Source organism: Oncorhynchus tshawytscha, linkage group LG05, assembly GCF_018296145.1.
Source record: "Oncorhynchus tshawytscha isolate Ot180627B linkage group LG05, Otsh_v2.0, whole genome shotgun sequence".
Classification (NCBI taxonomy): Eukaryota; Metazoa; Chordata; class Actinopteri; order Salmoniformes; family Salmonidae; genus Oncorhynchus; species Oncorhynchus tshawytscha.
The window spans coordinates 24481295-24506704 of record NC_056433.1 but is presented as its reverse complement, the minus strand read 5'-3'; the positions used below and the strand labels follow the sequence as shown (position 1 = coordinate 24506704).

Sequence of the window (25410 nt, the reverse complement as noted above, 5' to 3'; positions counted from 1 at the left end):
TTATAAAGATAGAACCTTATAGTGCCAAGTTTAAATGGGTTTATACAGATAGAACCTTAGTGTCAAGTTTAAATGGCTTTATACAGATAGGACCTTATAGTGCCAAGTTCAAATGGCTTTATACAGATAGAACCTTATAGTGCCAAGTTTAAATGGCTTTATACAGATAGGGCCTTATAGTGCCAAGTTAAAATGGCTTTATACAGATAGAACCTTATAGTGCCAAGTTTAAATGAGTTTATACAGATAGAGCCTTACAGTGTCAAGTTCAAATGGGTTTATACAGATAGAACCTTACAGTGTCAAGTTCAAATGGGTTTATACAGATAGAACCTTATAGTGCCAAGTTCAAATGGGTTTATACAGATAGAACCTTAAAGTGCCAAGTTCAAATGGCTTTATACAGATAGAACCTTATAGTGCCAAGTTTAAATGGCTTTATACAGATAGAGCCTTATAGTGCCAAGTTCAAATGGGTTTATACAGATATAACCTTATAGTGCCAAGTTCAAATGGGTTTATACAGATAGAACCTTCTAGTGACAAGTTCAAATGGGTTTATAAAGATAGAACCTTATAGTGACAAGTTTAAATGGGTTTATACAGATAGAACCTTACAGTGTCAAGTTCAAATGGGTTTATACAGATAGATCCTTATAGTGCCAAGTTTAAATGGCTTTATACAGATAGAACCTTATAGTGACAAGTTTAAATGGGTTTATACAGATAGAACCTTATAGTGACAAGTTTAAATGGGTTTATACAGATAGAACCTTATAGTGCCAAGTTTAAATGAGTTTATACAGATAGGGACTTACAGTGTCAAGTTCAAATGGGTTTATACAGATAGAACCTTACAGTGTCAAGTTCAAATGGGTTTATACAGATAGAACCTTACAGTGTCAGGTTCAAATGGGTTTATACAGATAGAACCTTATAGTGCCAAGTTCAAATGGGTTTATACAGATAGAACCTTCTAGTGACAAGTTTAAATGGGTTTATACAGATAGAACCTTATAGTGCCAAGTTTAAATGGGTTTATACAGATAGAACCTTATAGTGACAAGTTTAAATGGGTTTATACAGATAGAACCTTATAGTGCCAAGTTTAAATGAGTTTATACAGATAGGGACTTACAGTGTCAAGTTCAAATGGGTTTATACAGATAGAACCTTACAGTGTCAAGTTCAAATGGGTTTATACAGATAGAACCTTATAGTGCCAAGTTCAAATGGGTTTATACAGATAGAACCTTCTAGTGACAAGTTTAAATGGGTTTATACAGATAGGTCCTTACAGTGTCAAGTTTAAATGGCTTTATACAGATAGAACCTTAGAGTGCCAAGTTTAAATGGGTTTATACAGATAGGTCCTTATAGTGCCAAGTTCAAATGGGTTTATACAGATAGAACCTTACAGTGTCAAGTTCAAATGGGTTTATACAGATAGAACCTTATATTGCAACGTTCAAATGGGTTTATACAGATAGAACCTTATAGTGACAAGTTCAAATGGGTTTATACAGATAGAACCTTATAGTGCCAAGTTTAAATGGCTTTATACAGATAGAACCTTACATTGTCAAGTTCAAATGGGTTTATGCAGAATAGAACCTTATAGTGCCAAGTTCAAATGGGTTTATACAGATAGAACCTTCTAGTGACAAGTTCAAATGGGTTTATAAAGATAGAACCTTATAGTGCCAAGTTCAAATGGGTTTATACAGATAGAACCTTACAGTGTCAAGTTCAAATGGGTTTATACAGATAGAACCTTATAGTGCCAAGTTCAAATGGGTTTATACAGATAGAACCTTATAGTGACAAGTTTAAATGGGTTTATACAGATAGGTTCTTATAGTGCCAAGTTCAAATGGGTTTATACAGATAGAACCTTACAGTGTCAAGTTCAAATGGGTTTATACAGATAGAACCTTATAGTGCCAAGTTTAAATGGCTTTATACAGATAGAACCTTATAGTGCCAAGTTTAAATGGGTTTATACAGATAGGACCTTATAGTGCCAAGTTCAAATGGGTTTATACAGATAGAACCTTATAGTGACAAGTTTAAATGGGTTTATACAGATAGAACCTTATAGTGCCAAGTTTAAATGGGTTTATAAAGATAGAACCTTATAGTGCCAAGTTCAAATGGGTTTATACAGATAGAACCTTACAGTGTCAAGTTCAAATGGGTTTATACAGATAGAACCTTATAGTGCCAAGTTCAAATGGGTTTATACAGATAGAACCTTATAGTGACAAGTTTAAATGGGTTTATACAGATAGAACCTTATAGTGACAAGTTTAAATGGGTTTATACAGATAGAACCTTATAGTGCCAAGTTCAAATGGCTTTATACAGATAGAACCTTATAGTGCCAAATTTAAATGGGTTTATACAGATAGGTCCTTATAGTGACAAGTTTAAATGGGTTTATGCAGATAGAACCTTACAGTGTCAAGTTCAAAAGGCAGGCTGAAGTCAAGTCAAGGGTAACTGGCACCTTTTAAGGCTGTCCACAGGGGGATTTGTGATTTGAAACGCTCGACCGGTAACAAGAGCATGTAAGACTGCTTTAAAACATGCTTATTTGTACACAGACCTGGGAGATAAAGAGGCTGATTTCTCTGCTGCCTGTCCTGATGGATTACACAGTTTGACTCCCCGAATGGAGAAAAGAGGAGCTGAACTAATGCATTCTATTAAAGAGATCCTAATCACCCCCTGCAATTAATCTCTGCACCCCTTCCTCCTACCCATCCCACCCCTCTATTCTCTCTCTCTATCTTCTTTTTGTTTTTCACTTATTTTTCTGAACCTAACTGAGTATCGAGGGGGGGGGGACTAATTACACTATACTGTCCGGGTGTCATCCTCCCCTCTTTCCCCCTATCCCCTGCTCCCTCTCTCCTCTCCCCCCTCCCTCCCGTACTCCCCCCTCTTCTCATACGGATCACTTACCAAACATAGACATCTGAAGTCCCTCGGGGAATGGTGGAACAGCCCTGTTGCCGTTGACGTCGTGCTTGGCTGTAGGACACACAGAGAACAATGGAGAAGGTCTCTGTCAGTCAAACACAGACATACACACACACACGAAGGACTGAGGAGGGATTGCTTTTCTTGCATATGCAGTAGCTAGCCCCTTCCATACGAGGAGCACCATCACGAGAAACGGATGTGTTGTGGGGCATGACTGCAGTTGGTTCTATTCCAGTAAACTAATTACCCAACACAAAGAGGTACTTTGCCATCACAAAATAAAGGCAGTGAAAATTCACCTGGGGGGGTTTGCAGATTACGCACACACTGACCCATTTAAACACTCCCATTCATCCCTGCATGATTTCATAGCAACTGGAATCATTGAAATCAACTGACAAAGCCAGAGGTGGAAGAAGTCCAATTGGGGCTACAGAGCCACCTGGCTGAGCTAATGTATGTATGTGCATGTGTGTGTGTGTGTGTGTGTGTGTGTGTGTGTGTGTGTCTGTGTGTGTGCTGCAGATGGCCTGCTGTTGTGGAGGGCAGTGTGTGTGGAATAGGATAAATGGGGGGGGGTGAGCCCAACATCTGGAGCCAGCCATGCCCTCGCTGCGCTGTCCTCATGCATGAGCGCGTCGCCATGGCAGCCAGGCGTGCCGATACAGTCAGCTGGAGACCGAGCACCAGACAATCTACTGCAGCACCGTAGTCACACACCCACCACGGCCTCCGTCAGTCAGTCTGTCTCTCTGTCTCCCTGTCAGTCAGTCTCTCTGCCTCTCTGTCAATCATTATCTCTGTCTCTCTGTCAGTCCGTCTCTCTGTCCATCTCTCTGTCTCTGTCAGTCCGTCTCCCTGTCAGTCCGTCAGTCCGTCTCTCTGTCAGTCCGTCTCTCTGTCAGGCCGTCTCTCTGTCAGGCCGTCTCTCTGTCAGGCCGTCTCTCTGTCAGTCTCTCTGTCAGTCAGTCTCTCTGTCAGTACGTCTCTCTGTCAGTACGTCTCTCTGTCAGTGCGTCTCTCTGTCAGTCTGTCAGTCAGTCTCTCTGTCAGTACGTCTCTCTGTCAGTCTGTCAGTCAGTCTCTCTGTCAGTCCGTCTCTGTCAGTCTGTCAGTCAGTCTCTCTGTCAGTCCTTCTCTCTGTCAGTCCATCTCTCTGTCAGTCCGTCAGTCCGTCTCTCTGTCAGTCTGTCAGTCAGTCTCTCTGTCAGTCCTTCTCTCTGTCAGTCCATCTCTCTGTCAGTCCATCAGTCCGTCTCTCTGTCAGTCCGTCTCTCTGTCAGTACGTCTCTCTGTCAGTACGTCAGTCCGTCTCTCTGTCAGTCCGTCTCTGTCAGTCTGTCAGTCAGTCTCTCTGTCAGTCCTTCTCTCTGTCAGTCCATCTCTCTGTCAGTCCGTCAGTCCGTCTCTCTGTCAGTACGTCTCTCTGTCAGTACGTCAGTCCGTCTCTCTGTCAGTCCGTCTCTCTGTCAGTCAGTCTCTCTGTCAGTCCTTCTCTCTGTCAGTCCATCTCTCTGTCAGTCCATCAGTCCGTCTCTCTGTCAGTACGTCTCTCTGTCAGTCCGTCTCTGTCAGTCTGTCAGTCAGTCTCTCTGTCAGTCCTTCTCTCTGTCAGTCCATCTCTCTGTCAGTCCGTCAGTCCGTCTCTCTGTCAGTACGTCTCTCTGTCAGTCAGTCTCTCTGTCAGTCCGTCTCTGTCAGTCTGTCAGTCAGTCTCTCTGTCAGTCCTTCTCTCTGTCAGTCCATCTCTCTGTCAGTCCGTCAGTCCGTCTCTCTGTCAGTACGTCTCTCTGTCAGTACGTCTCTCTGTCAGTCAGTCCAAATCTCCATCTCTGTCCGTATCTCCATCCATCTCTCCATTCGTCTCTCTGTCAGTCTGTCTCTGTCTCTCTCTCTGTCAGTACGTCTCTCCGTCTCTCTCTCTGTCAGTCCGCCTCTCTGTCCATCTCTGTGTCAGTCCGTCTCTCTGTCAGTTTGTATCTCTGTCAATCTGTCTCTCTGTCAGTCCATACGTCAATCCAAAATTATCTGTCAGTCAGTCATAGTTTTGCTTACACTAATCTGCTTCCTTCAGTTCTACAGAGAAGTGATTAGCAGCTAGGTATAAGAGGTAGACGTTGCTAGACCAGGATAGGCCCTCTCTACTTCAGAGGACAAAGATGGTGTCCTGCATATGTGCACCTATCCTCTACACTATGGGGGTCCATGATAATATCATCAGCATGACAGGTCTAACTCCCGCTGCAGGGCAGGGACAGATTCATCACCTCAAACAGATAGTTTCCTTCTCTTCTGATGTGAAACATCAGAAGAGAAGGAATGTTGTGATGTGGGATGCAGAGCTCAGCTGTGAGGTTAAAGAAACCCTGCCTTTACTTAAAACACACACAATCTCTCTGACTATAGAGATGTTTTAGGTGACTTCATTTTCAGAACCGTTCGCCTTTTTATTCATACAGAAAGTTGGCAAGGTTAGTTGGATGAAAAATATGTTCGACCCTGTGTTTGTGTAAAGACTCTGTCATGTTGACCTGAGTGACAGAAGACACACTGAGAGGCTCTGTCTCCTGGCCAGCCTCAATAAACCCCCTCCATTTTGGAATTGGAAGATTGCTGCTAAAGTGCTGTGAACAGGCAGGCTAGCATGGAGCCTAGCTGGGCTCAACTAATTTAATCTGTGAGAGTGGAGTGAGGAGAATGCATTAGAACAAACATCATTAAATCACTTTTACATCCACACTGCTCACCAGCCCAGAATGTTTCCCAGAGTTCACCACATAGGGACTCAAGCCAATGCTACATGTAATATAGTAGTGACGTTGTCCCAGTTTTCCTACAGTTTCATTCCCATGACTGCCAAAACCTCTGCCAGTGAACCATAGATTTGAAATCATTGCATTGTGAAATATCAGTCCTGGGCTAAAGCTGGCCAAGATACATATATTTTTTCATTTCTTTTTTTACTTTTACCCCTTTTTCTCCCAAATTTCATGGTATCCAATTGGTAGTTACAGTCTTGTCTCATCCCTGCAACTCCCATACGGTCTCGAGAGAGAGGCGAAGGTCGAGAGCCATGCGTCCTCGAAAACACGACCCAACCACGCCGCACTGCTTCTTGACACAATGCCCGCTTAACCCGGAAGCGAGCCGCACCAATGTGTCGGAGGTAACACTGTACACCTGACGACTGTGTCACCGGAGAGAAGAATGGTGCTACGGGGGTATTATCCTAATCTGCAATGCACCATGGCTTTCTGCTGTGGCCATACCATAGGGCCCATACCCTCCCATATACAGTAGCTTGCGAAAGTATTCATCCCCCCTGGGATTTTTTCCTATTTTGTTGCCTTACGACCTGGAATTAAAATGGAATTTTGGGGGGTTTCAATCATTTGATTTACACAACATGCCTACCACTTTGAAGATAAAAAATATTTTTATAGTGAAACAAAGAAATAAGCCAAAAAAAACAGAAAACTTGAACGTGCATAACTATTCACCCCCCCCCAAGGCAATACTTTGTAGAGCCACCTTTTGCAGCAACTACAGCTGCAAGTCTCTTGGGGTATGGCTCTATAAGCTTGGTACATCTAGCCACTGGGATTTTTGCCCATTCTTCAAGGCAAAACTGCTCCAGCTCCTTCAAGTTGGATGGCTTCTGCTGGTGTACAGCAATCTTTAAGTCATACAACAGATTCTCAATTGGATTGAGGTCTGGGCTTTGACTAGGCCGATCCAAGACATGTAAATGTTTCCCCTTAAACCACTCGAGTGTTGCTTTAGCAGTATTCTTAGGGTCATTGTCCTGCTGGAAGGTGAACCTCCGTCCCAGTCTCAAATCCCTGGAAGACTGAAACAGGTTTCCCTCAAGAATGTCCCTGTATTTAGCGCCATGCATCATTACTTCAATTCTGACCAGTTTCCCAGTCCCTGCCAATGAAAAACATTCCCACAGCATGAGGCTGCCACCAACATGCTTCACTGTGGGGATGGTGTTCTTGGGTTGATGAGAGGTGTTGGGTTTGCGCCAGACATAGCTTTTTCCATGATGGCCAAAAAGCACAATTTTAGTCTCATCTGACCAGAGTACCTTCTTCCATATGTTTGGGGAGTCTCCCACATGCCTTTTGGCGAACACCAAACGTGGTTACTTATCTTTGCAGCTCCTTCAAGGTTATCTTTGGTCTCTTTGTTGCCTCTCTGGTTAATGTCCTCCTTGCCTGGTCCGTGAGTTTTGGTGGGCGGCCCTCTCTTAGCAGGTTTGTTGTGGTGCCATATTCTTTCATTTTTTTATAATGAATTTAATGGTGCTCTGTGGGATGTTCAAAGTTACAGATCTTTACTTCTCCACAACGTTCTCCCCTGACCTGTTTGGAGAGCTAATTGGTCTTCATGGTGCTGCTTGCTTGGTGGTGCCGCTTGCTTGGTGGTGTTGCAGACTCTGGGGCCTTTCAGAACAGGTGTATATATACTGAGATCATGTGACAGATCATGGGACACTTAAATAAAGTCCACCTGTGTGCAATCTAACTAATTATGTGACTTCTGAAGGTAATTGGTTGCACCAGATCTTATTTAGGGGCTTTATAGCAAAGTTGGTGAATACATATGCATATGCCCCTATACCCCACCCACAATACCCCAGCCCCAATACCCCAGCCTCTTCACCCCATAGAGGCTGGGGTATATCGCACAGCCGCAGCCCCACCCCCAATCTAAACCCCAGCCCTAAACCCACCCTCCGCCCTAGACCCACCCCCAGCCCCTCCCAGCCCTAAACCCACCCTCAGCCCTAGACCCACCCCCAGCCCTAGCCCCCCAGCCGTAAACCCACCCTTAGCCCTAGCCCCCCTCCAGTCCTAAACCCACCCTCAGCCCTAGACCCCCCCCAGCCCTAGCCCCCCAGCCGTAAACCCACCCTTAGCCCTAGCCCCCTCCAGTCCTAAACCCACCCTCAGCCCTAGACCCACCCCCAGCCCTAAACCCAACCCCAGCCCTAAACCCACCCTCAGCCCTAAACCCAACCTCAGCCCTAGACCCACCCCCAGCCCTACCCTCAGCCCTAGACCCACCCCCAGCCCTAAACCCACCCTCAGCCCTAGACTCACCCCCAGCCCTAGACTCACCCCCAGCCCTAACCCCCAGCCCTAGACCCCCCCCCAGCCCACCCAGACCCCCCCAGCCCCCCACCCCCAGCCCTAAACACCACCCAGCCCCCCACCCCCACCCCCAGCCCTAAACCCACACCCAGCCCCCACCCCCAGCCCTAAACCCACACCCAGCCCCCACCCCCAGCTCCTCCAGTCTCATTATCTTAGTGTGGTGGCAGTAATCACAGCCATTGGGGAACAACCGAACAGAAGCGTGTTCATTAATGGCTGGACGCCTCCCTCTGTAAGATAAACAATCTAAATGTAAATGTCAGCAGGGAAAAACAATGAGTCCAGACAGAATATTAATGACTCGCAACCTCACTCTGCTCTGCTCAGTGTGTGTGTGTGTGTGAGGGAAGGGGGGTAGTGACACGAGATACAGAGAAGACACCAGGAGATACCACCAAACTCCCTCACTAGCCCCACTGACACCCCCAAACCGCCCTCGGTGCTCTTTTCCCCCCACCATGCACCAAACTGCTCCCTGTCACCCTGCCCCCAGGACACATGTCCCCCTCCCTCCCTGTTAAACATGATGCCACTGTGAAGGGCAGTCGCCCTCAAAAGCACACTTCATCATTCACTACTCATACATGGACACACACACATACTGAAATCTGTATAAGACTGAAGAGATAGGTTTAGAAAAATACAACTAATACTACGCTATTTATTTGACTGGAAAATTGGAAAGAAATACATCTACAGTGGCATGAAAAAGTATGTGAACCCTTCTGGAGTGGCGCAGTAAGAGTCCTGACCTCAACCTGATTGAGATGCTGTGGCATGACCTCGAGAGCGGTTCACATCAGACATCCCGAGAGTATTGCAGAACTGAAACAGTTTTGTAAAAAGGAATTGTCCAAAATTCCTCCTGAATGTTGTGCAGGTCTGATCCGCAACTACAGAAAACATTTGGTTTCCAAAGGAGGTTCAACGTGTTATTAAATCCAAGGGTTCACATACTTTTCCCACCCTGCACTGTGAATGTTTACACGGTGTGTTCAGACACATGAAAATGTAGAATTGTCTGTGTGTTATTAGTTTAAGCAGACTGTGTTTGTCTATTGTTGTGACCTAGATGAAGATCAGATCAAAATTGATGACTAATTTATGCAGAAAACCAAGTCATTCCAAAGGGATCACATACGTTTTCTTGCCACCGTATATTGTCTGTCCCTTTCTTTTACAGATTCAGAAAAGCTGACCCAGAAATGAAGGGAAGAAGTGAATATAAGACGGACCAGCTGACTGTGTGTATTGCTTCCATCCTCTCAGAAGTGCTCTGACTAATACATTTTGACTTGTATGCGTCCTTCAGCCGAGCGTGATAAACTAAAGCCAGTCTTTAGCACTCTAAATGGAAGGGACACAATGAGAGGAAGGACAAATTGCGTTCTCTAAAATAAAAGAGAAAATAAGCACCACGGACAAAATGTTTGAGCACTTTCAGTAATATTCTCATTTATATTTTCCTTTCCTTTTAAAAAAATATTTTTTAAATACGGTAATGATTCTATGCCACGGTTTTGATAGCACATTCTTTAATTTCTCCCTATCTCTGCAAGAATTACAATGAAATTGTTTGTTGATGAATTGAATTGACATTTTCTGTATGGGCACGCGTTAGCCTCCATCACACATACTACACTTGCTGTTGTGTGAAAGAATTGTTTAACCCAGCATTAACATTTACATCACCAGAGAGTTATTTAGCAAAACACATCAGAAGCACACATTATCACACGTGCGCACGCACACACGCACACACACCGAAGAACCAGGAGGAGAGAATGGGGCTTGAATATGACAAAGCATGTGTTTTTGAACTAACCCCATGAGAATAACATCATACAACATGTTTTCATTATCACAAGTATAATGTCTCTCTCTTCAACAAAGGCTTGATTGTAGCTACGTCGACAGAAGAAGAAGAAGAGGAAGAGTATTTATGCTGCTCTGTAATGATGTTTTATTTGCCAGGGAAGAGCAGTCAACGCCATTAGAAAGCCCTTCCTAGGTATACTCACATGAATAATCAAACAGCACGAAGCCCTACTTCAGCATGTGTGTGTGTGGCTATGTAAACTCAGCGGCAGTGAGAGAGGATCTTCAGTATGACTCTGTGATGGAACAGACAGGGGAAGCTGAATTTGGCTTTTTCCAACCCTCCCCTCTCCTATACACTGCCTAGTAAGCGGTTCCTCTCCTCCCTCCCATCTCTCCAAGAGGGTAAGATATGACTAACTAGCCTGCCTGGAGCTTCTTTCCCAGCTCCCCCAAAAACTGTCTGAATAATGAGGGTAATCATGGAGCAGACCTTATCCAAGGTGGCATTTGCGCTCTCCCTCTGCCCGCTATCCTCTCTGCCCGCCAGCCTTTCTGCCCGCCAGCCTCTCTGCCTGCCTGCGCCCACTGTCCCCACCACACACTCACTCCACGAGTTAGTGCTGCTCTACTTCCAGCCACTCAGACCGGGCCAGACCCCCTGTATCCGGGCAGAGCTGCTCATTTGGCAGCCTATTAGCCTTGAAAATTAGCTGCAAAAATATGTGCGCAGACATGTGTGAGTTATCTCCATATGTTTATGGGGGAGCGAGGGTTGATCTGGTCTGCTATTGTTAATGCACACAGATGATTCATCGTTTAGAGTGAGTCACAGTGTCAGGTCCTCTGAGATCCATCCATATTATTCAGATTCAGTTTAGTGGAGAAGGGAGAGAGAGGCACTGTCATTTGTGTGTGTGTGTGTGTGTCCTCTACTGAGGAGCGATGGCCTACAGTAGACGGATGTATCGTATCTTCTGTCCCATCCTGACCAGGGGAGTAAAAGACCTTGGGTTGAAGGGCTGGGTAGATATTCTCTCTGTCTAGCTGTTGGAGTCTGGGAGGTGAACTCATCCATAACATCATCCCTTCACAGTCCCCTCTCATCCCTCTCTACCTCTCTGGTCTAAATGTGGCCAGTGAGAACAATCCCCCCCAGGGCTCTTTGACTGGAGTCCAGAGAGTCTACTTTAGTGAGACTCATGGGAGCTGATCTCCAGAAATACGTAACAGTCACAGTGAAGTGAGCACTAAATTAAATCTCTGTTTTATGGATTGGGTCCAAATGACCGTCGAAAGGAGAGTAGGCTATTGTCCTACAGGAGGTCGACCCTCTCCCTGGTCGTTTAACTTGAGGAACGCTGTGCCCCCGTCACGTCCCATCCTCAGACCGCTTCCAAGCACCAGTTTGATTGGTGGCCCTGCTCCTCATTTTAATGTATCTGCCCTCTTCTCTGCTGGAGCTACTGTCGTTGTATAGGCCAGCAGCAGAACGTGCTAGCTTTCCCGCCACTACTACTGTCTTTGTATAGGCCAGCAGCAGAACGTGCTAGCTTTCCCGCCACTACTACTGTCATTGTATAGGCCAGCAGCAGAACGTGCTAGCTTTCCCGCCACTACTACTGTCTTTGTATAGGCCAGCAGCAGAACGTGCTAGCTTTCCCGCCACTACTACTGTCGTTGTATAGGCCAGCAGCAGAACGTGCTAGCTTTCCCGCCACTACTACTGTCATTGTATAGGCCAGCAGCAGAACGTGCTAGCTTTCCCGCCACTACTACTGTCGTTGTATAGGCCAGCAGCAGAACGCGCTAGCTTTCCCGCCACTACTACTGTCTTTGTATAGGCCAGCAGCAGAACGTGCTAGCTTTCCCGCCACTACTACTGTCTTTGTATAGGCCAGCAGCAGAACGTGCTAGCTTTCCCGCCACTACTACTGTCATTGTATAGGCCAGCAGCAGAACGTGCTAGCTTTCCCGCCACTACTACTGTCGTTGTATAGGCCAGCAGCAGAACGTGCTAGCTTTCCCACCACTACTACTGTCGTTGTACAGGCCTTCAGCAGAACATGCTAGCTTTCCCGCCACTACTACTGTCTTTGTATAGGCCAGCAGCAGAACGTGCTAGCTTTCCCGCCACTACTACTGTCGTTGTATAGGCCAGCAGCAGAATGTGCTAGCTTTCCCGCCACAACTACTGTCGTTGTATAGGCCAGCAGCAGAACGTGCTAGCTTTCCCGCCACTACTACTGTCTTTGTATAGGCCAGCAGCAGAACGTGCTAGCTTTCCCGCCACTACTAGTGTCGTTGTATAGGCCAGCAGCAGAACGCGCTAGCTTTCCCGCCACTACTACTGTCGTTGTATAGGCCAGCAGCAGAACGCGCTAGCTTTCCCGCCACTACTACTGTCGTTGTACAGGCCAGCAGCAGAACGTGCTAGCTTTCTCGCCTCTACTACTGTCTTTGTATAGGCCAGCAGCAGAACGTGCTAGCTTTCCCGCCACTACTACGGTCGTTGTATAGGCCAGCAGCAGAACGTGCTAGCTTTCCCGCCACTACAACTGTTGTTGTATAGGCCAGCAGCAGAACGTGCTAGCTTTCCCGCCACTACTACTGTCGTTGTTTAGGCCAGCAGCAGAACGTGCTAGCTTTCCCGCCACTACTAGTGTCGTTGTATAAGCCAGCAGCAGAACGTGCTAGCTTTCCCGCCACTACTACTGTCGTTGTATAGGCCAGCAGCAGAATGTACTAGCTTTCCCGCCACTACCACTGTTGTTGTATGTGGCAGGGTCTACAGTCAATCCCGGGTTACAAATTAAAAAACAGCCCCGTCGCAGACCACGATGTCTTGTTCCCAGACAGACTAAACAACTTCTTCGCTCGCTTTGAGGACAATACAGTGCCACTGACACGGCCCGCTACCAAAACCTGCGGGCTCTCCTTCACTGCAGCCAACGTGAGTAAAACATTTAAACGTGTTAACCCTCGCAAGGCTGCAGGCCCAGACGGCATCCTCAGACGGCATGCGCAGACCAGCTGGCTGGTGAGTTTACGGACATATTCAATCAATCCTTACACCAGTCTACTGTTCCAACATGCTTCAAGAGGGCCACCATTGTTCCTGTTCCCAAGAAAGCTAAGGTAACTGAGATAAATGACTACCACCCATTATCACTTCTATCATCATGAAGTGCTTTAAGAGACTAGTCAAGGACCATATAACCTCCACCCTACCTGACACCCTAGAGTTTGCAGACGATACTACAATGATAGGCTTGATTACTAACAACGATGAGACGGCCTACAGGGAGGAGGTGAGGGCCCTAGGAGTGTGGTGTCAGGAAAATAACCTCATACTCAATGTCAACAAAACAAAGGAGATGATCGTGGACTTCAGGAAACAGCAGAGGGAGCAGCCCCCTATCCACATCGACGGGACAGTCGTGGAGAGGGTGGAAAGTTTTACGTTCCTCGGCGTACACATCACGAACAAACTGAAATGGTCCACCCACACAGACAGCGTGGTGAAGAAGGCGCAGCAGTGCCTCTTCAACCTCAGGAAGCTGAAGAAATTCACCAAAAACACTCACTCACTTTTACAGATGCACAATCGAGAGCATCCTGTCGGGCTGTATCACTGCCTGGTTCGGCAATTGCTCCGCTCATAACCGTAAGGTTCTCCAGAGGGTAGTGAGGTCTGCACAACACATTACTGATGGCAAACTACCTGCCCTCCAGGACACCTATACCACCCGATGTAACACGAAGGCCAAAAAAATCATCAAGGACAACCACCACCCGAGCCACTGCCTGTTCACCCCACTATCATCCAGAAGGCGAGGTCAGTACAGGTGCATCAAAGTCGGGGACCGAGAGACTGACAAACAGCTTCTATCTCAAGGCCATCAGACTGTTAAACAGCCATCACTAACATTGAGTGGCTGCAGCCAACATACTGACTCAACTCTAGCCACTTTAATAATGGAAAAATGTTTGTAATAAATGTATCACTAGCCACCTTAAACAATGCCACTTTATATAATGTTTACATACCCCTACATTACTCATCTCATATGTATATACTGTACTCTATACCATCCACTGCATCTGGCCTTTGCCGTTCGGCCATCACTCATTCATATATTTTTATGTACATATTCTTATTCATTCCTTTACACTTGTGTGTATAAGGTAGTTGTTGTGAAATTGTTAGGTTACTTGTTAGATATTACTGCATGGTCGGAACTAGAAGCACAAGCATTTGTGACAAATACAATTTGATTTATTTGATTTATAGGCCAGCAGCAGAATGTGCTAGTTTTCCCGCCTCTACTACCAGTACGCCAATAACTCAGGTCTGTGGGGTTTAATCTCTCCTTCCATGGGATCCTCCAGGCTCCATGACACTCATTTACAAACCAAAGAAGCTGTATCTATTTCAATCAACCAGCCATTGAGCTAGCTGAATAAATGTCGTTTCCATGTCATTTCAACAAAAAATATATATATTTTTGTGATGACGTTGAATCAAAGTGGAAAACTGATTTGATTTTTAAAAGTCATCAACGTCAGGGAATTTAGTATTTTTTTCACCCAACTTTCACCTAAATCCAATGACATGGTGAAATGTGTTGTTGATTTCACGTTGAATTCACGTTAGTTGACAACTCAACCAAATGTAAATAAAAACTAGACATTGAAATTACCTATGTTCTCAGTGGGTTACTTCATTCTGAGATCGCAGCTGTATGTATTGTCCCCAACGGCCACAGACTGGTAGGAGAAAAGATAGCCTACGTCACAACGCTCAAACTTTTGGCTGAGTATAGCTCATCACATCCTTCTGCAAAGTACGTCACTTATTCAGTACATCAGAAGATGAGACAAAGGACCAAAAGTGGCCCTGGTATCTGAAGCTCTGATGACTGATTAGTTTCCCTGAGAGTCAGTTGATTCTCTGTAATTCTTCTCCACACACAGAGAACTGATTCTGTTTATAATGTGCTCTGTCAGCCTCTTGCCTCACTGTGCTGGCTATTAAGCGGAACCCAACCCAGGCCCAAACTCTGGCACACAGGCTTAACTCAGCAGGGCCAAAAGAGAGTCATCATTGATTACTCTGCAGTGGCTTTGATGGAGGAAGACCATGTGGTCCAACAGCCCAGAAGACTTTGAGCACGAGCCAAGAGACTCCAGTCCTCTACAGTCTACAACCACCATACAGAACCAGGCGTTTGGTCAATAGCCATTCCCTTTGAAAAGTGCTTTGATGGGTATGATGATCTGAGGATGAACTTGTGCCAGTTTAACTCTGCAGCTTAAGAAAAGGCAGGACAGAAATCATTCCGTCAAGTCGGAGGGAGAAACGATGCCATGAGAGGGCATGGCAGAGGCTTAAGCAGAGCAACTTCAAAGATGACTCAGTGGCAGTGAGAAGCAGGGGATCAGAATAGGAAGAAAGGCCTGCAACACACAGCTTTGTCTCTCGTTCATTCAAAGGCGCTCTCTGGCAGAGGGGCTGTGTGTGTGTGTGTGTGTGTGTGTGTGTGTGTGTGTGTGTGTGTGTGTGTGTGTGTGTGTGTGTGTGTGTGTGTGTGTGTGTGTGTGTGAGAGAGAGTGTCTGGATGGGGGTGCAGCACAGTGGAGTGTGTGTGAAGCGATATGCTATCTCTGGTTCACATCCCCACCAAGTTCCCCCACAGATCCCCACCATGTTACAGTACAGATTATTAGGGTAGCCCTGGGAGTGGTGCTCCTGCAGCCAGCAGACATGCTCTGGGACCTGGGCAGTGGTTCTCTGGCTCGGTCCCCCTCCCCCAGGCTCTGCCTTCACCGGCCTGGTCTGACATTGATAAATGAGACAGTGCGGCTCATGCCTGGCTCTCTCTGATTGGAGCATCCCCCTCCCCCGCTCTAATAACAGCCCTGGTGGGAGAAAGAACACACTGCCTCATCTGAGCAGCAATTAAGGCAACAACATCAATCCCCCCTTTCTCCGTCTCCCTCCCCTTCTGTCTGCCTCTTTCTCTTCTGTCCCTCCCTCTCTCTCTCTCGCTCCAATCTATCTCCATCTCTCCTGTGATCTCTATCCAGCTGCAGGCCCTCTCCCATAGATCACAATGATCGCCGTCATCACACTATCTGTTTCATTGGTGGCATTATCGCCAACATTGTTATTGTTATCCATAATAGCAATGATCTGATCTGGTGGTGGGGGGAGAAAAATAGAGAGAGAAAGAAAGAGAGCGTGGTGAACCACATGAAAAAAAGAGTCAGGATGCGGTCTGACAGAGAGAGTGAGAAACATTGACCGTGGGGAAATAGTGCCAAGCAAGACTAATAGGCCTTGATACGCTGAGGAGCTGAGGAGAGGCCTGACGATGACTGGGAGGCAGGCAGGACTGTGGTGACTGTTGTTCCTGTAGTTCATCACACACTGCCCTGTTGCCTTCGGTCACTGGCCTGTTTCTGCCAGGTGAGGAACAGTGAGACTTACAGAGTTCTGATAATCACACACCATGTTGACGTCATCAGCCCCTCCCCAAACATTTGGGGGGGTTATATTTGAGAGAGAGAGAGAGAGAGAGAGAGAGGAGAAGAGAGAGAGAGGAGAAGAGAGAGAAGAGAGAGGAGAAGAGAGAGAGAAGAGAGAGGAGAAGAGAGAGAAGAGAGAGAAGAGAGAGAAGAGAGGAGAGAGAGAGAGGAGAAGAGAGAGAGAGGAGAAGAGAGAGGAGAAGAGAGAGAGAAGAGAGAGAAGAGAGAGAAGAGAGGAGAGAGAGAGAGAAGAGAGAGAGAGAGAGAGAGAGAGAGAGAGATGATGGATGCATCCCTTTGATTGCACCTGGATGAGTGAGAGGCAGGTGAGGCTCTTGATCTGTCCCTCTGTGTGTATAAGAGTGGGCAGTGTGTGTGAACTAGAGAGCAGTATTTTCTACCCCTCCCCATACATAACTACAAACTACAGTCAGACCAAACATTAGCATGTAAAGGCATACTCGTGCTTTTCTCATTAAAACATAAAAGTGAGGAGTGGTTAGGAGATATGTGAATCATAAAGACGCATACAGCCTAGATGTTTTGCACCAAATGATTATGACTCAATTAGTGTGTCGAGATTCCTTGAAACTCCAATACTTTCCAACTTGTGATGACACAGGCCTTTGAACAGTCACCCACACTGCAGAACACAGTCAGAGCACCAAACTTCAGACACATGTTTATTGTAAGGCTGCCTTCAAGCCAGGGAATGGAAGCATATAGGCTGTGTCTGACATAGTGATTAGAAATAGTCTAAAAGGGTATCCTTGGCAAAAAGCAACACAAGGCTCCAGAATGAACCCAGCAGAGAAGGGAAGAGAAAGAGGGTCTGCTCTGCGGCTTAGGTCGTATCTAGCATGACACCCAGAGAAGATCCACACAGCAGATGTCACTGTCTACTGGCTCGTCTCTAAGAGCTTCATTCATTGTACAGGATTAAGAGGGCCATTTTTGAAAAGACAGCCCCCCCATCCAAACAAATCTCTGTGCGGAGGACTGGGAGGGCAGCCTAGCAGGCATTCTGAGGTGGCGAGCTGAGGAGGGGAGATGAGGAGAGGAGATGAGTAAGAGAGATGAGGAGGGGTGATGAGGAGTGGAGATGAGGAGGGGAGATAAGTAAGAGAGATGAAGAGGGGTGATGAGGAGTGGAGATGAGTAAGGGAGATGAGGAGGGGAGATGAGTAAGGGAGATGGGGAGGGCAGATGAGTAAGGGAGGTGAGGAGGGGAGATGAGTAAGAGAGATGAGGGGAGGTGAGGAGTGGAGATGAGTAAGAGAGATGAGGAGGGGAGATGAGTAAGGGAGATGAGAAGTGGAGATGAGTAGGGGAGATGAGTAAGGGAGATGAGGAGGGGAGATGAGTAAGGGAGATGAGAAGTGGAGATGAGTAGGGGAGATGAGTAAGGGAAATGAGGAGGGGAGATGAGTAGGGGAGATGAGTAGGGGAGATGAGTAAGGGAGAGGAGGAGGGGAGATGAGTAAGGGAGATGAGTAGGGGAGATGAGGAGTGGAGATGAGTAAGGGAGATGAGTAAGGGAGATGAGGAAGGTAGATGAGGAGTGGAGATGAGTAAGGGAGATGAGGAGGGGAGATGAGTAAGGGAGATGAGGAGGGGAGATGAGGAGGGGAGATGAAGAGTGGAGATGAGTAAGGGAGATGAGTAAGGGAGATGAGTAGGGGAGATGAGGAGTGGAGATGAGTAGGGGAGATGAGGAGGGGAGATGAGTAAGGGAGATGAGGAGGGGAGATGAGTAAGGGAGATGAGGAGGGGAGATGAGTAAGGGAGATGAGTAAGGGAGATGAGTAAGGGAGATGAGGAGTGGAGATGAGTAAGGGAGATGAGGAGTGGAGATGAGTAAGGGAGATGAGGAGGGGAGATGAGTAAGGGAGATGAGTAAGGGAGATGAGTAAGGGAGATGAGTAGGGGAGATGAGTAAGGGAGATGAGTAAGGGAGATGAGGAGTGGAGATGAGTAAGGGAGATGAGGAGGGGAGATGAGGAGTGGAGATGAGTAAGGGAGATGAGTAAGGGAGATGAGGAGTGGAGATGAGTAAGGGAGATGAGGAGGGGAGATGAGTAAGGGAGATGAGTAAGGGAGATGAGGAGGGGAGATGAGTAAGGGAGATGAGTAGGGGAGATGAGTAAGGGAGATGAGTAAGGGAGATGAGTAGGGGAGATGAGGAGTGGAGATGAGTAAGGGAGATGAGTAAGGGAGATGAGGAGTGGAGATGAGTAAGGGAGATGAGTAGGGGAGATGAGGAGTGGAGATGAGTAAGGGAGATGAGTAAGGGAGATGAGGAGTGGAGATGAGTAAGGGAGATGAGTAAGGGATGAATGAGTTGGGGAGATGAGGAGTGGAGATGAGTAAGGGAGATTAGTTAGGGAGATGAGGAGTGGAGATGAGTAAGGGAGATGAGTAAGGGAGATGAGGAGGAGAGATGAGTAAGGGAGATTAGTAGGAGAGATGAGTAAGGTAGATGAGGAGTGGAGATGAGTAAGGGAGATGAGGAGTGGAGATGGGTAAGGTAGATGAGGAGTGGAGATGGGTAAGGTAGATGAGGAGTGGAGATGAGGAGTGGAGATGAGTAAGGGAGATGAGTAAGGGAGATGAGTAGGGGAGATGAAGAGTGGAGATGAGTAAGGGAGATGAGTAAGGGAGATGAGTAGGGGAGATGAGGAGTGGAGATGAGTAAGGGAGATGAGTAAGGGAGATGAGGAGTGGAGATGAGTAAGGGAGATGAGGAGGAGAGATGAGTAAGGGAGATTAGTAGGGGAGATGAGTAAGGGAGATGAGGAATGGAGATGAGTAAGGTAGATGAGGAGTGGAGATGAGTAAGGGAGATGAGGAGTGTAGATGGGTTAGGTAGATGAGGAGTGGAGATTGGTAAGGTAGATGAGGAGTGGAGATGAGTAAGGTAGATGAGGAGTGGAGATGAGTAAGGGAGATGAGTAAGGGAGATGAGTAGGGGAGATTAGTAGGGGAGATGAGGAGTGGAGATGGGTTAGGTAGATGAGGAGTGGAGAGGAGTAAGGGAGATGAGGAGGGGAGATGAGTAAGGGAAATGAGGAGTGGAGATGAGTAAGGTAGATGAGGAGGGGAGATGAGTAAGGGAGATGAGGAGGAGATGAGTCGGGGAGATGAAGAGGGGAGATGAGTAAGGGAGATGAGTAAGGGAGATGAGTAGGGGAGATGAGGAGTGGAGATGAGTAGGGGAGATGAGGAGTGGAGATGAGGAGGGGAGATGAAGAGGGGAGATAAGTAAGGGAGATGAGTAGGGGAGATGAGTAAGGGAGATGAGTAAGGGAGATGAGGAGGGGAGATGAGTAAGGGAGATGAGTAAGGGAGATGAGGAGTGGAGATGAGTAAGGGAGATGAGGAGTGGAGATGAGTAAGGGAGATGAGTAAGGGAGATGAGTAAGGGAGATGAGTAGGGGAGATGAGTAAGGGAGATGAGTAAGGGAGATGAGGAGTGGAGATGAGTAAGGGAGATGAGTAGGGAGATGAGGAGTGGAGATGAGTAGGGAGATGGGAGATGAGTAAGGGAGATGAGTAAGGGAGATGAGTAGGGGAGATGAGGAGTGGAGATGAGTAAGGGAGATGAGTAAGGGAGATGAGTAGGAGAGATGAGTAAGGGAGATTAGTAGGGGAGATGAGTAAGGGAGATGAGGAATGGAGATGAGTAAGGTAGATGAGGAGTGGAGATGAGTAAGGGAGATGAGGAGTGGAGATGGGTTAGGTAGATGAGGAGTGGAGATGGGTAAGGTAGATGAGGAGTGGAGATGAGTAAGGGAGATGAGTAAGGGAGATGAGTAGGGGAGATTAGTAGGGGAGATGAGAAGTGGAGATGGGTTAGGTAGATGAGGAGTGGAGAGGAGTAAGGGAGATGAGGAGGGGAGATGAGTAAGGGAAATGAGGAGTGGAGATGAGTAAGGTAGATGAGGAGTGGAGATGAGTAAGGGAGATGAGGAGGGGAGATGAGTCGGGGAGATGAAGAGGGGAGATGAGTAAGGGAGATGAGTAAGGGAGATGAGTAGGGGAGATGAGGAGTGGAGATGAGTAGGGGAGATGAGGAGTGGAGATGAGGAGGGGAGATGAAGAGGGGAGATAAGTAAGGGAGATGAGTAGGGGAGATGAGTAAGGGAGATGAGTAAGGGAGATGAGGAGGGGAGATGAGTAAGGGAGATGAGTAGGGGAGATGAGGAGTGGAGATGAGTAAGGGAGATGAGGAGTGGAGATGAGTAAGGGAGATGAGTAAGGGAGATGAGTAAGGGAGATGAGTAGGGGAGATGAGTAAGGGAGATGAGTAAGGGAGATGAGGAGTGGAGATGAGTAAGGGAGATGAGTAAGGGAGATGAGGAGTGGAGATGAGTAAGGGAGATGAGTAAGGGAGATGAGGAGTGGAGATGAGTAAGGGAGATGAGGAGGGGAGATGAGTAAGGGAGATGAGTAAGGGAGATGAGGAGTGGAGATGAGTAAGGGAGATGAGTAGGGGAGATGAGTAAGGGAGATGAGGAAGGGAGATGAGTAAGGGAGATGAGGAGTGGAGATGAGTAAGGGAGATGAGTAAGGGAGATGAGGAGTGGAGATGAGTAAGGGAGATTAGTAGGAGAGATGAGTAAGGGAGATGAGGAATGGAGATGAGTAAGGTCGATGAGGAGTGGAGATGAGTAAGGGAGATGAGTAAGGGATATGAGTTGGGGAGATGAGGAGTGGAGATGAGTAAGGGAGATTAGTTAGGGAGATGAGGAGTGGAGATGAGTAAGGGAGATGAGTAAGGGAGATGAGGAGGAGAGATGAGTAAGGGAGATTAGTAGGAGAGATGAGTAAGGTAGATGAGGAGTGGAGATGAGTAAGGGAGATGAGGAGTGGAGATGGGTAAGGTAGATGAGGAGTGGAGATGGGTAAGGTAGATGAGGAGTGGAGATGAGGAGTGGAGATGAGTAAGGGAGATGAGTAAGGGAGATGAGTAGGGGAGATGAAGAGTGGAGATGAGTAAAGGAGATGAGTTAGGGAGATTAGTAGGGGAGATGAGGAGTGGAGATGAGTAAGGGAGATGAGGAGGGGAGATGAGTAAGGGAGATGAGTAGGGGAGATTAGTAGGGGAGATGAGGAGTGGAGATGGGTTAGGTAGATGAGGAGTGGAGAGGAGTAAGGGAGATGAGGAGGGGAGATGAGTAAGGGAAATGAGGAGTGGAGATGAGTAAGGTAGATGAGGAGTGGAGATGAGTAAGGGAGATGAGTAAGGGATATGAGTTGGGGAGATGAGGAGTGGAGATGAGTAAGGGAGATGAGTTAGGGAGATGAGGAGTGGAGATGAGTAAGGGAGATGAGTAAGGGAGATGAGGAGGAGAGATGAGTAAGGGAGATTAGTAGGAGAGATGAGTAAGGGAGATGAGGAGTGGAGATGAGTAAGGTAGATGAGGAGTGGAGATGAGTAAGGGAGATGAGGAGTGGAGATGAGTAAGGGAGATGAGGAGTGGAGATGAGTAAGGGAGATGAGTAAGGGAGATGAGTAGGGAAGATGAGTAAGGGAGATGAGTAGGGAAGATGAGTAAGGGAGATTAGTAGGGGAGATGAGGAGTGGAGATGAATAAGGGAGATGAGTAAGGTAGATGAGGAGTGGAGATGTGTAAGGGAGATGAGGAGTGGAGATGAGTAAGGTAGATGAGGAGTGGAGATGAGTAAGGGAGATGAGTACGGGATATGAGTTGGGGAGATGAGGAGTGGAGATGAGTAAGGGAGATGAGGAGTGGAGATGAGTAAGGGAGATGAGGAGAGGAGATGAGTAAGGGAGATGAGGAGGGGGAGATGAGTAAGGTAAATGAGGAGTGGAGATGAGTAAGGGAGATGAGTAAGGTAGATGAGGAGTGGAGATGTGTAAGGGAGATGAGTAAGGGAGATGAGGAGGGGAGATGAGGAGTGGAGATGAGTAGGGGAGATGAGGAGGGGAGATGAGTAAGGGAGATGAGTAGGGGAGATGAGGAGTGGAGATGAGTAAGGGAGATGAGTAAGGGAGATGAGTAAGGGAGGTGAGGAGGGGAGATGAGGAGTGGAGATGACTAAGAGAGATGAGGGGAGGTGAGGAGTGGAGATGAGTAGGGGAGATGAGGAGGAGAGATGAGTAAGGGAGATTAGTAGGGGAGATGAGTAAGGGAGATGAGGAATGGAGATGAGTAAGGTAGATGAGGAGTGGAGATGAGTAAGGGAGATGAGGAGTGGAGATGGGTTAGGTAGATGAGTAGGGGAGATGAGGAGGGGAGATGAGTAAGGGAGATTAGTAGGGGAGATGAGGAGTGGAGATGAGTAAGGGAGATGAGTAAGGGATATGAGTTGGGGAGATGAGGAGTGGAGATGAGTAAGGGAGATGAGTTAGGGAGTTGAGGAGTGGAGATGAGTAAGGGAGATGAGTAAGGGACATGAGTAAGGGAGATTAGTAGGAGAGATGAGTAAGGGAGATGAGTAAGGTAGATGAGGAGTGGAGATGAGTAAGGGAGATGAGGAGTGGAGATGAGTAAGGGAGATGAGGAAGGGAGATGAGGAAGGTAGATGAGTAAGGGAGATTAGTAGGGGAGATGAGGAGTGGAGATGAGTAAGGTAGATGAGGAGTGGAGATGAGGAGGGGAGATGAGTAAGGGAGATGAGGAGTGGAGATGAGTAAGGGAGATGAGTAAGGTAGATGAGGAGTGGAGATGAGTAAGGGAGATGAGGAGTGGAGATGAGTAAGGGAGATGAGGAGTGGAGATGAGTAAGGGAGATGAGGAGGGGAGATGAGTAAGGGAAATGAGGAGTGGAGATGAATAAGGGAGATGAGTAAGGTAGATGAGGAGTGGAGATGTGTAAGGGAGATGAGTAAGGGAGATGAGGAGGGGAGATGAGGAGGGGAGATGAGTAAGGGAGATGAGGAGGGGAGATGAGTAAGGGAGATGAGTAAGGGAGATGAGGAAGGTAGATGAGGAGTGGAGATGAGTAAGGGAGATGAGGAGGGGAGATGAGTAAGGGAGATGAGGAGGGGAGATGAGGAGTGGAGATGAGTAGGGGAGATGAGGAGGGGAGATGAGTAAGGGAGATGAGTAGGGGGAGATGAGGAGTGGAGATGAGTAAGGGAGATGAGTAAGGGAGATGAGTAAGGTAGATGAGGAGTGGAGATGAGTAAGGGAGATGAGGAGTGGAGATGAGTAAGGGAGATGAGTAAGGGAGATGAGGAAGATAGATGAGGAGTGGAGATGAGTAAGGGAGATGAGGAGGGGAGATGAGTAAGGGAGATGAGGAGGGGAGATGAGGAGTGGAGATGAGGCGGGGAGATGAATAGGGGAGGTGAGTAAGGGAGATGAGGAGGGGAGATGAGGAGGGGAGATGAGTAAGGGAGATGAGGCGGGGAGATGAGTAAGGGAGATGAGTAAGGGAGATGAGTAGGGGAGATGAGTAAGGGAGATGAGTAAGGGAGATGAGTAAGGGAGATGAGTAAGGGAGATGAGTAAGGGAGATGAGTAAGGGAGATGAGGAGTGGAGATGAGTAAGGGAGATGAGTAAGGGAGATGAGGAAGGTAGATGAGGAGTGGAGATGAGTAAGGGAGATGAGTAAGGGAGATGAGGAGGGGAGATGAGGAGTGGAGATGAGGCGGGGAGATGAATAGGGAGGTGAGTAAGGGAGATGAGGAGGGGAGATGAGTAAGGGAAATGAGGAGGGGAGATGAGTAGGGGAGATGAGTAAGGGAGATGAGGAGGGGAGATGAGTAAGGGAGATGAGTAGGGGAGATGAGGAGTGGAGATGAGTAAGGGAGATGAGTAAGGGAGATGAGGAGTGGAGATGAGTAAGGGAGATGAGTAAGGGAGATGAGGAAGATAGATGAGGAGTGGAGATGAGTAAGGGAGATGAGGAGGGGAGATGAGTAAGGGAGATGAGGAGGGGAGATGAGGAGTGGAGATGAGGCGGGGAGATGAATAGGGGAGGTGAGTAAGGGAGATGAGGAGGGGAGATGAGTAAGGGAGATGAGGAGGGGAGATGAGTAAGGGAGATGAGTAAGGGAGATGAGGCGGGGAGATGAGTAAGGGAGATGAGTAAGGGAGATGAGTAGGGGAGATGAGTAAGGGAGATGAGTAAGGGAGATGAGTAAGGTAGATGAGGAGTGGAGATGAGTAAGGGAGATGAGGAGTGGAGATGAGTAAGGGAGATGAGTAAGGGAGATGAGTAGGGGAGATGAGGAGTGGAGATGAGTAGGGGAGATGAGGAGTGGAGATGAGTAAGGGAGATGAGTAAGGGAGATGAGGAGGGGAGATGAGTAAGGGAGATGAGGAGGGGAGATGAGGAGGGGAGATGAGTAAGGGAGATGAGGAGGGGAGATGAGGAGGGGAGATGAGGAGTGGAGATGAGGAGGGGAGATGAATAAGGGAGATGAGGAGGGGAGATGAATAAGGGAGATGAGGAGGGGAGATGAGGAAGGGAGATGAGGAGGGGAGCTGAGGGGAATTAGCTCTGGCTGCAGCCATCAGGGAGAGTTGGTTCATATGCACCAGCAATGGTGTCTGTCTGGGACTTTAGGAGGATGAATGACTATTAGTACCAGACAATCAATTACACACACACACACAGACATATGTAGACAAATACTAAACATACACTATACTGTACATACACTATATAACACAAGTGCTTGCGCTCACGCATGCACACACACACACATGTAGACAAATACTAAACCTACACTAAACTGTACATACACTACATAACACAGGTGCTTAAACACACACACACACACACACACACACACACACACACACACACACACACACACACACACACACACACACACACACACACACACACACACACACACACACACACACACAGTGCCATTATCATTAAAGAGCCACAGGAGCCATCATTGGCCCTATAACAGTGTGGCTCCAT

At 47.3% G+C, this 25410-nt stretch overlaps 1 protein-coding gene across 1 annotated transcript in view; it reads right to left on the bottom strand.

Annotated features, from left to right (window-relative positions):
* LOC112250352 (mitochondrial peptide methionine sulfoxide reductase) overlaps positions 1–25410 on the bottom strand; it is a 110474-nt gene that overhangs the window by 38255 nt on the left and 46809 nt on the right. Inside the window, exon 2 of the mRNA XM_042321732.1 lies at positions 2968–3036. Coding sequence (XP_042177666.1) covers positions 2968–3036 — 69 coding nt within the window. The remainder of the gene's footprint in view (positions 1–2967; positions 3037–25410) is intronic.